This window comes from Pseudophryne corroboree, chromosome 2 (assembly GCF_028390025.1).
Source record: "Pseudophryne corroboree isolate aPseCor3 chromosome 2, aPseCor3.hap2, whole genome shotgun sequence".
Lineage (NCBI taxonomy): Eukaryota > Metazoa > Chordata > Amphibia > Anura > Myobatrachidae > Pseudophryne > Pseudophryne corroboree.
In genome coordinates this window covers 210,821,716-210,836,073 of record NC_086445.1, presented here as the reverse complement: position 1 = coordinate 210,836,073, position 14,358 = coordinate 210,821,716, and the positions used below count along the sequence as shown (strand labels likewise).

Genomic DNA, 14,358 nt, shown 5'->3' with positions numbered 1-14,358 from the left:
ACCAGTTTCAGACGTTACCGTTTGGGCTTTCCACGGCCCCAAGGATTTTCACCAAGGTAATGGCGGAAATGATGGTGCTCCTGCGCAGGCAGGGAGTCACAATTATCCCGTATTTGGACGATCTCCTGATAAAAGCGAGATCGAGAGATCAATTGCAGAAAAGCGTGTCGCTCTCCCTGAGAGTGCTGCAGCAGCATGGCTGGATTCTAAATCTACCAAAGTCACAGTTGATTCCAATGACTCGGCTATCTTTCTTAGGCATGATTCTGGACACGGAACAAAAGAGGGTTTTTCTCCCGATGGAGAAAGCCCAGGTACTCCAGAACATGGTCAGAGACCTGTTAAAACCAAAAAAAGTGTCAGTCCATCAATGCACTTGGGTACTGGGAAAAATGGTGGCGACCTACGAGGCCATCCCCTTCGGCAGGTTCCATGTGAGGACGTTTCAATGGGACCTTCTGGACAAGTGGTCGGGGTCCCATCTACAAATACATCAGAAAATAAGCCTGTCCCCCAGGGCCAGGGTGTCTCTCCTGTGGTGGCTGCAGAGTGCTCACCTTCTCGAAGGTCGCAGATTCGGCATTCAAGACTGGGTTCTGGTGACCACGGACGCGAGCCTCCGAGGATGGGGAGCAGTCACACAAGGAAGAAATTTTCAGGGACTATGGTCAAGTCAGGAGGCTTGTCTACACATCAACGTACTGGAATTGAGGGCCATATACAACTGCCTACGACGAGCGGATAATCTTCTTCGCGACCTACCGGTTCTGATTCAATCGGACAACGTCACAGCTGTGGCTCATTTAAACTGCCAAGGCGGGACAAGAAGCAGAGTGGCAATGGCGGAAGCCACCAGGATTCTTCGCTGGGTGGAAAATCACGCAAGCGCTCGGTCAGCAGTCTTCATTCCGGGAGTGGACAACTGGGAAGCAGACTTCCTCAGCAGACACGATCTCCATCCAGGAGAGTGGGGACTTCATCAAGAAGTTTTTGCAGAGATAACAAGTCAGTGGGGACTTCCACAAATAGACATGATGGCGTCACGCCTCAACAAGAAGTTTCGGAGGTATGGTGCCAAGTCAAGGGACCCTCAGGCAATAGCGGTGGACGCCCTGGTGACACCATGGGTGTTTCAGTCGGTCTATGTGTTCCCCCCTCTTCCGCTCATCTCAAAAATACTGAGAATCATAAGATGAAAAAGAGTGCAGACAATACTCATTGTTCCGGATTGGCCTCGAAGGGCCTGGTATTCAGATCTTCAGGAAATGCTCACAGAAGATCCGTGGCCTCTTCCTCTCAGGAAAGACCTATTGCAGCAGGGGCCCTGCGTGTTCCAAGACTTACCGCGGTTACGTTTGACGGCATGGCGGTTGAACACCAAATCCTAGTGGGGAAAGGTATTCCGGAGGAAGTCATCCCTACTCTGATAATGCTTCGCCGTCACCTCCTTCCTAGCCTTTATCACCGCATCTGGAGGAATTATGTATCTTGGTGTGAAGCCAAGAATGCTCCTACTGAAGATTTCCATCTTGGACGTTTTCTCCACTTTCTACAGACAGGAGTGGATATGGGCCTAAAGTTAGTCTCCATTAAGGTACAGATTTCGTCCCTATCAATTTTCTTTCAGAAGGAATTGGCTTCTCTCCCAGAAGTCCAGACTTTTGTAAAGGGAGTGCTGCATATCCAGCCTCCTTTTGTGCCCCCAGTGGCACCATGGGACCTTAACGTGGTGTTACAGTTCCTAAAATCTCACTGGTTTGAGCCTCTTCAAACAGTGGATTTAAAATTTCTCACTTGGAAGGTGGTCATGTTGTTGGCCTTGGCATCTGCAAGGCGGGTGTCTGAATTGGCAGCTTTGTCTCACAAGAGCCCCTACCTGATTTTCCATGTGGATAGAGCAGAATTAAGTACTCGTCCTCAATTTTTGCCTAAGGTGGTTTCATCTTTTCATATGAACCAACCTATCGTGGTGCCTGTGGCTACGGGTGACTTGGAGGATTCAAAGTGCCTTGATGTAGTCAGGGCCTTAAAAATTTAGGTAGCCAGGATGGCTCGGGTTAGGAAAACAGAGGCACTGTTTGTCCTGTATGCAGTCAACAAGCTTGGCGCTCCTGCTTCTAAGCAGGCTATTGCTCGCTGGATCTGTAACACGATTCAGCAGGCTCATTCTACGGCTGGATTGCCGTTACCAAATTCGGTAAAGGCCCATTCCACTAGGAAGGTGGGCTCTTCTTGGGCAGCTGCCTGAGGCGTTTCGGCATTACAGCTTTGCCGAGCAGCGACTTGGTCGGGTTCAAACACTTTTGATAAATTCTGCAAGTTTGATACCTTGGCTGAGGAGGACGTCATGTTTGCTCAATCGGTGCTGCAGAGTCATCCGCACTCTCCCGCCCGGTCTGGAGCTTTGGTATAATCCCCATGGTCTTTACGGAGTCCCCAGCATCCTCTAGGACGTAAGAGAAAATAAGATTTCAACCCTACCGGTAATTCTTTTTCTCCTAGTCCGTAGAGGATGCTGGGCGCCCGTCCCAGTGCGGACTAAATTCTGCAAGACTTGTATATAGTTATTGCTTACATAAGGGTTATGTTACAGTTTTGATCAGTCTCTGACTGATGCTGTTTTGTTCATACTGTTAACTGGTGGCGTATATTCCATGTTATATGGTGTGGGCTGGTATGTATCTTGCCCTTAGTTTAACAAAAATCCTTTCCTCGTACTGTCCGTCTACTCTGGGCACAGTTCTCTTAACTGAGGTCTGGTGGAGGGTCATAGAGGGAGGAGCCAGTGCACACCCATCTAAAGTCTTTAGAGTGCCCATGTCTCCTGCGGAGCCCATCTATACCCCATGGTCCTTACGGAGTCCCCAGCATCCTCCTACGGACTATGAGAAAGATTTACCGGTAGGTTTAAAATCTTATTTAAACCTTGAACTGAGTATAAACCAGTTGTTTTTACAGGCTGTGTTTCAAAAATGAGTTAGGAGCTGATTGTTGCTTTAGCTCCCTCCAAGCTTTGATAAATCTCCCCCATGCGATAGTTATTGCATAAAAATACTACTCCATAAATGCAGAAGAATGGCGTCTAATCTGATTCTGGTGGAGGTGTGGGTTCAGATACACTCTAAAAAGGCATCCCAGATTTAAGGTGGCCTTAAACCCTATGATCCCTTAACACTAGGTTTGTCCGATATGTAACACTGCAAGACTCGATCAGGAATACTGCAATTTAGCGGTAATTATCCTCTTTCATTGTAAAGAAGGTTGGTGGGTGAGGGGCTGCTGCACACATGGCTCTTTCCATTCTGTGGGTTACAATATTGCACATTACCCTTTCCGTTGAAGTCCTGCTTAATGGGGGATATATGGCCATATTTTGGTTGAAAGGGCGGTGGTAAAAGTAAAACTCCCTTTAGAATGGTTTATGGACTTTGAAACTTGCCTCTATTTTACAACTTGAGGTGTTCAGCTTTTTATTTTTTTTTATATTCATTTGACATGGTGTACCCTGTTTTTGACAGCACCCCAAAATCTCTCTGCCATCTGTAAACTGTATATTTGAGTTTTATACTTGAAGAATAAAAGCATTTTGTGGTTTTATTTTCATCTGAATTTCCCTCATAGACATTATATTCCAATTATGGTAATATACAAAGCCCATACAAATAGAAGTAGAAGATGACTTGGTTAGATATGTGCCAGTTACCCACTGTGGAAGTGGTTACATTCCTTGCATATGATCACTAACCTAGTTTGAGCTGGTTTTTATTTTTAACAAGTTTCATTATTTGTGGACAGCGGAGGCTGCAGTGCCAACCATATAGTGCAGTGGGGAACCACTTATTACATATGTAATGTGCTGGCTGGTTCCCCCATGTATATGCCATGCGGCAACTGGATCTCTGGATAAGGCATCACACGACTACCTTGCCCGTCCCGGCCTCCCATTGGCTAGTTTTACAGGAGTATGGGGGCAGGCTTAGAAGTCTGATGTTCTATGTGGAGTCCCAGGTACCGCATAAAGCCTGATGCACATAGCGCTGCTGATCCCCAGGGGAACTAGCCAACACACATATTACATACATCAGAACATGTATGTTTATATGTACTAAGCCAGTGGTTCCTAACCTCTGTCCTCAAGTACCCCCAACAGTTCATGTTTTCCAGGTCACCTAGCAATTGAACAGGTGTAGTCATTACTCACGGACACATTTTAAAAGACCCACAGGTGTAGCAAATTATTTCACTTGCAATCCAGTGAAGAGACCTGGAAAACATGAACCTTTTGGGGGTACTTGAGGACCGAGGTTGGAAACCACTGTACTAAGCTGTCCCCCCTTCCTGCACTATATGGTCGTTGCTGCAGCCACCACTTTGTCATTATTTGATCCGTTTTAATAGTTTTTGTGGAGTGTAGGGTTGTGTTTTTGTTTTTTTGTTTGTTCTGATTTCATAATATAATGGTTTTATTTTATGCTTTGGTCATAATTTTTTTTAATTTCTTTTCTCACCACCCCTTCCCTCCAGCTTTATCGCCAAGGTTATGTGCACCAACCTACTGCCAATATGGCTGCTCTGTCTGCAGCCTACCCTGGAACCTCGATGTACTTGCCCATGGCTCAGACAATGCAAGTTGGACCCATGGGTTCCTCTGTACCCATGTATTACCCCATTGGACCGGTGTATCCCCCTGGCTCTACTGTCCTTGTTGAAGGAGGGTATGATGCAGGTGCAAGGTTTGGTGCTGGTAGCTCTGCAGCTGTGCCAGTAAGTATAAAGTATTTATTAAGTAGCATTATAAGGTTCAGGTATTTGAACCTCCACATTATGTTTTATTATCATTATTCTTACAGGGCTACTACAGTGTACAGTGCTGTGCAGAGAATACGTCATCATTCACATCAGTCCCATATTCTAGATATGGATAATAAGGATGCTGATATAGGCAAACTTTCTGTTAGCACAGTGACTGGCCGTTGTATAATTTCCAGTGACATCACTGGCGACATCCCATTGTATAAATTGGGCAACATATTAGGGCCATTTTGCTCTTTGGTACAAAATGTGCATCTGTATACAGGGTTGGAAAATAAGCCATAGAATACATTGCTGCACACTTAACTAGTGGCTGCTAAGGTTCAGAACTTAGAAAAATGCAGTGTTTGTGGTCCTGGAATAAGGCTCTGTCCCCTTCCACCCTCCCTCCCTGTTGCACTTTACAATTTGGTACAAACGGTAATAAAAAGAGACCGAGTAATAACAAAGGTAAGCAGGACCTGCTCACCAGTCTACTGTTTGTTTGTAAATAAGCTCTAGACGCAGAGTCTGATTTAGGGCCTACTTCAGACCTGATCGCAGCAGCAATTTTTTTCTCTAATTGGCAAAACCATGTGCATTGCAGGTGGGGCAGATATAACATATGCAGAGTTAGATTTAACCACTTGCTTGGCATGGTCGCATCAGATGCGACCATGCCCGCAAGTGCTTTATCTGACCTGGTCGCACAGGATGCGACCAGTCAGATAAACATTGTTAGCAGCGGCAGGGAAGGGAAACTTCCCTCTGCTGCTGCTGTCAGAGGGACCGGAAGGTCGCTCTGCCTTCCAGCATCTAGTGTTGAGGTGCTGCCGATCATTGCTGATCGGTCAGCACGGCAGGATCCCCCAGCAGCTGCAGACAACAGCAGCCGCTGGTAAGTGTAAATAGTTGCCGCCAAACCACCCCAGAACACTAAAGTTGTGATGTTACCGATCGATGTTTTGGGAAAAAAAAAAATAAAAAAAAATAAAAAATTATATATATATATATATATATATATATATATATATATATATATATATATATATATATATATATATATATATATATATATATATATATATATATATATATATATATATATATATATAATATATATATATATGGATCCCAAATCGGTCTGGCACTCTCCCAACTGGCTTGAAGTTACCCCGGTGCCTTCTGAAGAAATAATACAGAAGTCCAAAATGACACAGCGGCACTCGAGGATTTTTTCGTGCAGTAAATGAAGTTATATTTCAAAAGAAATTACAAGTAGCCAACGTTTCGGGGCTTACATGCCCCTTTGTCAAGGTGTATAATTTTTTATTTATTTTGTACTAAAATTATTTTGGATAGGGTTAAATTCATGTTCTTCACCTAATTCACTCATAACCCCCCCCCCCCCCCGGCCATTTCTGAGCATTTGGGGGGGGATGAAGTTGTCCGTTAAGGTGGGAGGGTGTTCAAACTGAAATCTAAATTGCAGTGTAAAGATGAAGCAGCCAGTATTTACCCTGCACAGAAACACCATAACCCACCCAAATCGAGCTCTCTCTACATACGTTATATCTGCCCCACATGCAGTGCACATGGTTTTGCCCATTAGAGTATGAGTTTGCTGCTGCAATCAGGTCTGTATTAGGCCCTTGGTTAGTAGCAAATAAAGGAGCAATTTGCACCTTTGTAAAACTATGTTGCAATGCAGGTGGGCCAAATTTTAAAATGTGCGGATAATTATAGTTGGGAAGAGCATGTCCTATTTTGCTTCTACATTTTATTGTAAAATAAAGCCTGCACAGTATTTGTTTGCTACCTGAAAAAGCAGATAATATACTCCCTGCATGCAAAAACAATAGATGCTTTTGCACTACTTCTATTTCAACATGGTTTGTACCTGGAGCCAACACTTGCTCCTAACACACTAATGGGCCCTACACACTGGCCGACCCGCCGCCGAGCTGCCCGATGGCGGATACGGCCGACAAGCAACCCGGCGGCGGGGGGGCAGTGACGGGGGGAGTGAAGTTTCTTCACTCCCCCCGTCACACGGCTCCATTGAAGTGCAGGCAAATATGGACGAGATCGTCCATATTGGCCTGCATGCACAGCCGACGGGGGACCAGCGATGAACAAGCGCGGGACCGTGCATCGTTCATCGCTGGAGCCTCCACACTGAAAGATATGAACGAGTTCTCGTTAATTTATGAACGAGATCGTTCATGTCTTTCAAAAAATCGGCATGTGTGTAGGGCCTATAAGGCTTACAGTAGTGGTATGCTACACTCAAGCCTTTGTATTTCCCTGAAGCCAACTTGAGTGTAAAACTGTGCTGTACACTGTTTCATGTCTTCTCTCTCTTCTTTCAGCCACCACCTCCTGGCTGCCCACCCAATGCAGCTCAGCTGGCAGCCATGCAAGGTGCCAACGTCTTGCTCACACAGAGAAAAGGCAACTACTTCATGGGTGGCTCGGATGGAGGTTACACCATGTGGTGAGAAGGATTCGGAGGCACAGATGGGGGGGCATAAAGCAACAAAAAAATAAATAAATAAATAAAAAGGGGCTAACTATTTTGTACAAGGAATGACATCTCACCGCGTGAGCACTTCCCACAATGTTCTGCTTTAGAATAATAACCCAGGATTGATGTTTAGACACAGGTGTAAGTGGGATGTCGGCTCGGTGCTTTCTTACTCCTGTTGTAGGAAAAGGAGGTCCTTTTTTTAAAAAAAGGAAAAAAAATATAAAATGAATAAAAGCTTTGCATCCCTTTATACCACCTCCTACCTCCCACCCCACACATACCTGCACCATTTTATTATATCTAAACCGGCTGATTGAATATTACGGGGAACGGGTACAAGGGAATAACATCTTGGAGGTAATTTGAAGTCTCGGCAGATTTGTTGACTTGTTTGATAGGAAAATATATGTTCTGTGTAATCTCTAGAAAGGGGCATGTATATTTTTAAGTGAAGGTAAATAACGCCTATATGCAAATACGATAATTTCAGTAATCCTGGTACATCTTTTACCACATATTCTACATGTCCTCTCACCCCTTTAAAATCCTTAAACCCTATGTTTTTGGGATATTTAGCCCCTATGTTACTGCAAAAGAACATCTTGTAAACACTGAGCAGTTGAGGGTGCTGTAACCTTTTTAACGCTCTTAATGCCACATGATTTAGAACATGTAAGGATGTTGTATTTCACCATGATGAAGAGGTTGTGGATAACTCGCTATCTGTAATAAGGATAGATGTCCTTTGTGCACAGTACAATATTTCCAATAAAGACGTGGTGATTTTGGCCAGTAGGTGGACTTACACCTCCATACATTTCAGTGAACAATAAGAACTTCTGTTGAAGTGGAAAAAATGGTTTTCCCTTCAAGGGTGTCACTAACCGCATCAGGCGTTATAAGACATGTTGTATCAGTGTGAGGACTTCCGAACTGTTTTGAAATACTTTAATGTCCAGATGTGGTCACTACTTCCTTCTTTTTTTTTTTTTCTTCAAATGGAATGTTTGTGTCACTGTTTAAACCCAGACAGACATTTCTGTACTTGTTGCCAAGGAGTAAACTACCTTGTAAAACTGTTTGAGAGTCAATCCAAGAGTAATGTTGCATGTTCCATGTGTGACGCATTGAAGGATGATCAATAAAAAATGCAAAGAGGTGCCTATTATTTTTTTTCTTATTTGTCAGCGTTTAAGTTTAAAAACAATTCATAGGCCATCATTTGACGGCTAATAAACATCCAGTTTAATTAGTTGCTTTGTGTCAGTAAATTATTGAGCGAGTTATGACCACCTGCAGTGCTGTACAAGGGCTTTGGAACAGTGGTTATTTGTCATAGTCTATGCCAGGGCTGGCCAAACTGGTCCTCGAGATCTAACAACGGTTCACATTTTCCAGACCACCTAGCGGGTGCACAGGTGTAGTCATTACTAATTAAGATGTGATGCATTCATTCCTAACTGACAATTCTACAGATCTCCAGGAGGCCTGGAAAACATGAACTGTTGGTAGATCTCGAGGACCGGTTTGGCCAGCCCTGGTCTATGCTGTGCTGTCCAGTGATTTAGATGCAGTCTTAATAAGACGGTCAAATGCGTTCTATGAAGACCATGCTAAATGGAAAACAGGAGTTAGTGATGGGAAAACAGATGAGATTCACACTTTATGGTAGGTAAAGCTGGGGCTAGTAAGACACAATGAGACTTGTAGTTCCACAGGTAGCTTTAGCATGCATTATAGTGTGCACAGCAGGATTGCTTTGCCACTATCTTGGAATGGATTCTGATTTATTATGTAAAAAGAACAATAACATCTTAACAATTTAATACTTTATGGCCATGTAGCTTATGAGTTTTCTCCAAAACCGGTGGCTATGCTTTTACTATTAGGGAGTGTAAAATAAATAAAGCAAGAATGCTAAAAAGGTTTGTTCAATTATTAGGGCCTGTTAGGTCAATATACATTACCCATAACCCCATTAGGTGCATGTTCCCCAAGCTTTGATTTGGCGGCATAGTGTCTTTACTCAGCGTGCAATAACAATGTATTGCATGTGATGTTAATGAATGGGCTTCCATTTACAAGTTACTTTGCTTTTTACAGCATGGTGAGAGCGTCTACAGTTAGAGCCCATCTGCTTCGTAAGCACCTCAAATTACTTTCTATATAACTTTAAAAGGGGCATTATCATTAAAAAGAAGTCTTTAAGTTTCTGACCTAAATACAGATCAATTTTAAATTTATAATATATAATGCTGTTTAACTTTTCCATCAATTTGCTATTTATTTGTAGCCACAAGCCATGCACAGCAGCTGATTTCTATTGATCAATTTACTTTTAATTAGCCTGGGTCTAGGGCCTGGCCAACCTATGGTTAGTTCTAAATCCAAGTTGGGTAAGGGACCTCTTGCGTCACCAGGGGGAGGAGCCATGCCCGAATAGGGTACTCAAAATGTGGGCTCGCCACCGGGTTACTAAAGGCAGTAGTTGGTGGCGTGGATAGTAGAACTACTATCCTGCTGGCCTAGCTCCTCCCCTTGGTGATGTGTCTCCTCCTGACATCCTAGGTCCTTTAGGCCACTTGATTCTAGCATCTACCCCAACCTATGGCTCTCCAGCTATTCTGAAACTTCACATCTCAGCATGCCATCCTGCAGTATTAGCATTCCCTAATGACAAAACTGTCAGGGCACGCTGAGATTTGTAGTTTCAGAACAGCTGGGTTGGTCAGGCCAGACCTAGGATAACACTGTGCTACTGGATATCTGGTGACCATAAAACGATCTATTTGTAGTACAGTATTAAATGGTAATTCATTGAGAACGAATAAAAGTAGTCTTTGGCTCTGGAAAAGAAGTGCATCTGTCATGTGCATTGTGACCCCTTTAAATTTAGTTTGGGTGTAAAATAAACTTCTATTCACTAATATCTATATATGTTACTATCGATACACCAAGGTTAAATACACATGTTTGTGTCCATTTTTAAATGACAAACGTAACAAAGACCTTTCAGGGATCCAGTTCTGTTAGTGTTGTGTATGGGATTAGCTGCTCGATGAAATCACTTTTATTCTGCTTTTCCAAAGATCGTAGGTTTGGATTATATTTTGTGTTGCTCTGCAGCAACAGGCAGTGTACGTGCAGTTCAACTGTTAGCAGACATTTAGGCCTCAGTAATTAATAAGGGGTTTATACATTCTTCAGCAAAGGCTATAGCTATCTTTAAGCAGGGCCTAGTCAGTCCATACTGTGTTGACGATTATAACTGATGTGATAAAGGGCATTTAACAGTCCATATCTTTAATACACTGTGGTGCACTTGTGGATTTTTTTTATATATACTAAAAACAATTGTAGAATAAAAACTATTTTGAAGATTTGAATAAACTGATGAAGTTGAAATAAACATCATGAATGAAAATCTCCAAATAGTCTCCATTGTCTTTTCCTATTATTTGAGCTATGCCATTTCGGTCTGGAACAATGTCTCACCTGAAAATTCAAGGGTGGCACTGCACCTATTTTCTCTGATGTCCTAGTGGATGCTGGGAACTCCGTAAGGACCATGGGGAATAGCGGCTCCGCAGGAGACTGGGCACAAATAGAAAGCTTTAGTACTACCTGGTGTGCACTGGCTCCTCCCCCTATGACCCTCCTCCAAGCCTCAGTTAGATTTTTGTGCCCGAACGAGAAGGGTGCACACTAGGGGCTCTCCTGAGCTTCTTAGTGAAAGTTTTAGTTTAGGTTTTTTATTTTCAGTGAGACCTGCTGGCAACAGGCTCACTGCATCGAGGGACTAAGGGGAGAAGAAGCGAACTCGCCTGCGTGCAGAGTGGATTGGGCTTCTTGGCTACTGGACACCATTAGCTCCAGAGGGACAGCTCACAGGCCCAGCACTTGGAGCTCGGTCCCGGAGCCGCGCCGCCGGCCCCCTTACAGAGCCAGAAGCAAGAAGAGTCCGGCAAATCGGCGGCAGAAGACATCCTGTCTTCCACAAGGTAGCGCACAGCACTGCAGCTGTGCGCCATTGCTTCTCAGCACACTACACACTCCGGTCACTGAGGGTGCAGGGCGCTAGGGGGGGGTGCCCTGAGCAGCAATAGAAACACCTTGGCTGGCTAAAAATACATCACATATAGCTCCTGGGCTATATGGATGAATTTTAACCCCTGCCAGATTTTCACAAAAAAGTGGGAGAAAGGCTGCCGAGAAGGGGGCGGAGCCTATCGCCTCGGCACACAGGCGCCATTTTCCCCTCACAGCTCCGCTGGAAGGACGTCTCCCTGACTCTCCCCTGCAGTCCTGCACTACAGAAACAGGGTAAAAAAGAGAGGGGGGCACTAATTGGCGGGTGATTAACAATACAGCAGCTATAAGGGAGAAACACTTATTTCTCTATCGTCCTAGTGGATGCTGGGGTTCCTGAAAGGACCATGGGGAATAGCGGCTCCGCAGGAGACAGGGCACAAAAGTAAAGCTTTCCGATCAGGTGGTGTGCACTGGCTCCTCCCCCTATGACCCTCCTCCAAGCCAGTTAGATTTTTGTGCCCGGCCGAGAAGGGTGCAATCTAGGTGGCTCTCCTAAAGAGCTGCTTAGAAAAGTTTAGCTTAGGTTTTTTATTTTACAGTGAGTCCTGCTGGCAACAGGATCACTGCAACGAGGGACTTAGGGGAGAAGAAGTGAACTCACCTGCGTGCAGGATGGATTGGCTTCTTGGCTACTGGACATCAGCTCCAGAGGGACGATCACAGGTACAGCCTGGATGGTCACCGGAGCCTTGCCGCCGGCCCCCTTGCAGATGCTGAAGTAAGAAGAGGTCCAGAATCGGCGGCAGAAGACTCCTCAGTCTTCTAAAGGTAGCGCACAGCACTGCAGCTGTGCGCCATTTTCCTCTCAGCACACTTCACACGGCAGTCACTGAGGGTGCAGGGCGCTGGGAGGGGGGCGCCCTGGGAGGCAAATGAATACCTATTTTGGCTAAAAATACCTCACATATAGCCTCCGGAGGCTATATGGAGATATTTAACCCCTGCCAGAATCCGTTAAGAGCGGGAGATGAGGCCGCCGAAAAAGGGGCGGGGCCTATCTCCTCAGCACACAGCGCCATTTTCCCTCACAGAAAGGCTGGAGGGAAGGCTCCCAGGCTCTCCCCTGCACTGCACTACAGAAACAGGGTTAAAACAGAGAGGGGGGGCACTAATTTGGCGATATGCTTATATATTAAGATGCTATAAGGGAAAACACTTATATAAGGTTGTCCCTATATAATTATAGCGTTTTTTGGTGTGTGCTGGCAAACTCTCCCTCTCCCTCTGTCTCTCCAAAGGGCTAGTGGGTCCTGTCCTCTATCAGAGCATTCCCTGTGTGTGTGCTGTGTGTCGGTACGTGTGTGTCGACATATAGGAGGACGATGTTGGTGAGGAGGCGGAGCAATTGCCTGTAATGGTGATGTCACTCTCTAGGGAGTCGACACCGGAATGGATGGCTTATTTAGGAAATTACGTGATAATGTCAACACGCTGCAAGGTCGGTTGACGACATGAGACGGCCGACAAACAATTAGTACAGGTCCAGACGTCTCAAAAACACCGTCAGCGGTTTTAAACGCCCGTTTACTTTAGTCGGTCGACACAGACAGGGACACTGAATCCAGTGTCGACGGTGAATAAACAAACGTATTCCTTATTAGGGCCACACGTTAAAGGCAATGAAGGAGGTGTTACATATTTCTGATACTACAAGTACCACAAAAGAGGGTATTATGTGGGATGTGAAAAAACTACCATAGTTTTTCCTGAATCAGATAAATTAAATAAAGTGTGTGATGATGCGTGGGTTCCCCCCGATAGAAAATTATGGGCGGTATACCCTTTCCCGCCAGAAGTTAGGGCGCGTTGGGAAACACCCCTTAAGGTGGATAAGGCGCTCACACGCTTATCAAAACAAGTGGCGGTACCGTCTATAGATAGGGCCGTCCTCAAGGACCAGCTGACAGGAGGCTGGAAAATATCATAAAAAGTATATACACACATACTGGTGTTATACTGCGACCAGCGATCGCCTCAGCCTGGATGTGCAGAGCTGGGGTGGCTTGGTCGGATTCCCTGACTAAAAATATTGATACCCTTGACAGGGACAGTATTTTATTGACTATAGAGCATTTAAAGGATGCATTTCTATATATGCGAGATGCACAGAGGGATATTTGCACTCTGGCATCATGAGTAAATGCGATGTCCATAACTGCCAGAAGATGTTATGGACACGACAGTGGTCAGGTGATGCAGATTCCAAACGGCACAAAGGTGTATTGCCGTATAAAGGAAGAGGAGTTATTTGGGGTCGGTCCATCGGACCTGGTGGCCACGGCAACTGCTGGAAAATCCACCGTTTTTTACCCTAAGTCACATCTCTGCAGAAAAAGACGCCGTCTTTTCAGCCTCGGTCCTCTCGTCCCTATAAGATAATATCTGCCCAGGGATAGAGGAAAGGGAAGAAGACTGCAGCAGGCAGCCCATTCCCAGGAACAGAAGCGTTCCACCGCTTCTGACAAGTTCTCAGCATGGCGCTGAGACCGTACAGGACCCCTGGATCCTACAAGTAGTATCCCAGGGGTACAGATTGGAATGTCGAGACGTTTCGCCTTCGCAGGCTCCTGAAGTCTGCTTTACCAAGGTCTCCCTCCGACAAGGAGGCAGTATGGGAAAAAATTCACAAGCTGTATTCCCAGCAGGTGATAATTAAATTACCCCTCCTACTACAAGAAAAGGGGTATTATTCCACACTATATTGTGGTACTGAAGCCAGAAGGCTAGGTGAGACTTATTCTAAAAAAAATTTTTTGAACACTTACAAAGGTTCAAATCAAGATGGAGTCACTCAGAACAGTGATAACGAACCAGGAAGAAGGGGACTATATAGTGTCCCGGGACATCAGGGATGCTTACCTCTATGTCCCAAATTTGCCCTTCTCACTAAGGGTACCTCGGGTTCGTGGTGCAGAACTGTCACTATCAGTTTCAGACGCTGCCGT

General features: G+C 45.0%; 1 protein-coding gene across 2 annotated transcripts in view; it reads left to right on the top strand.

Moving 5' to 3' along the window:
- DAZAP2 (DAZ associated protein 2) overlaps positions 1–8,573 on the top strand; it is a 35,364-nt gene extending 26,791 nt beyond the window's left edge. For both annotated transcript variants that reach the window (XM_063952282.1, XM_063952281.1), the window contains exons 3-4: positions 4,525–4,764; positions 7,164–8,573. In XM_063952282.1, coding sequence (XP_063808352.1) covers positions 4,525–4,764; positions 7,164–7,292 — 369 coding nt within the window. In that variant the 3' untranslated portion in view covers positions 7,293–8,573. The remainder of the gene's footprint in view (positions 1–4,524; positions 4,765–7,163) is intronic.
- The last annotated feature ends 5,785 nt before the right edge of the window (positions 8,574–14,358 follow it).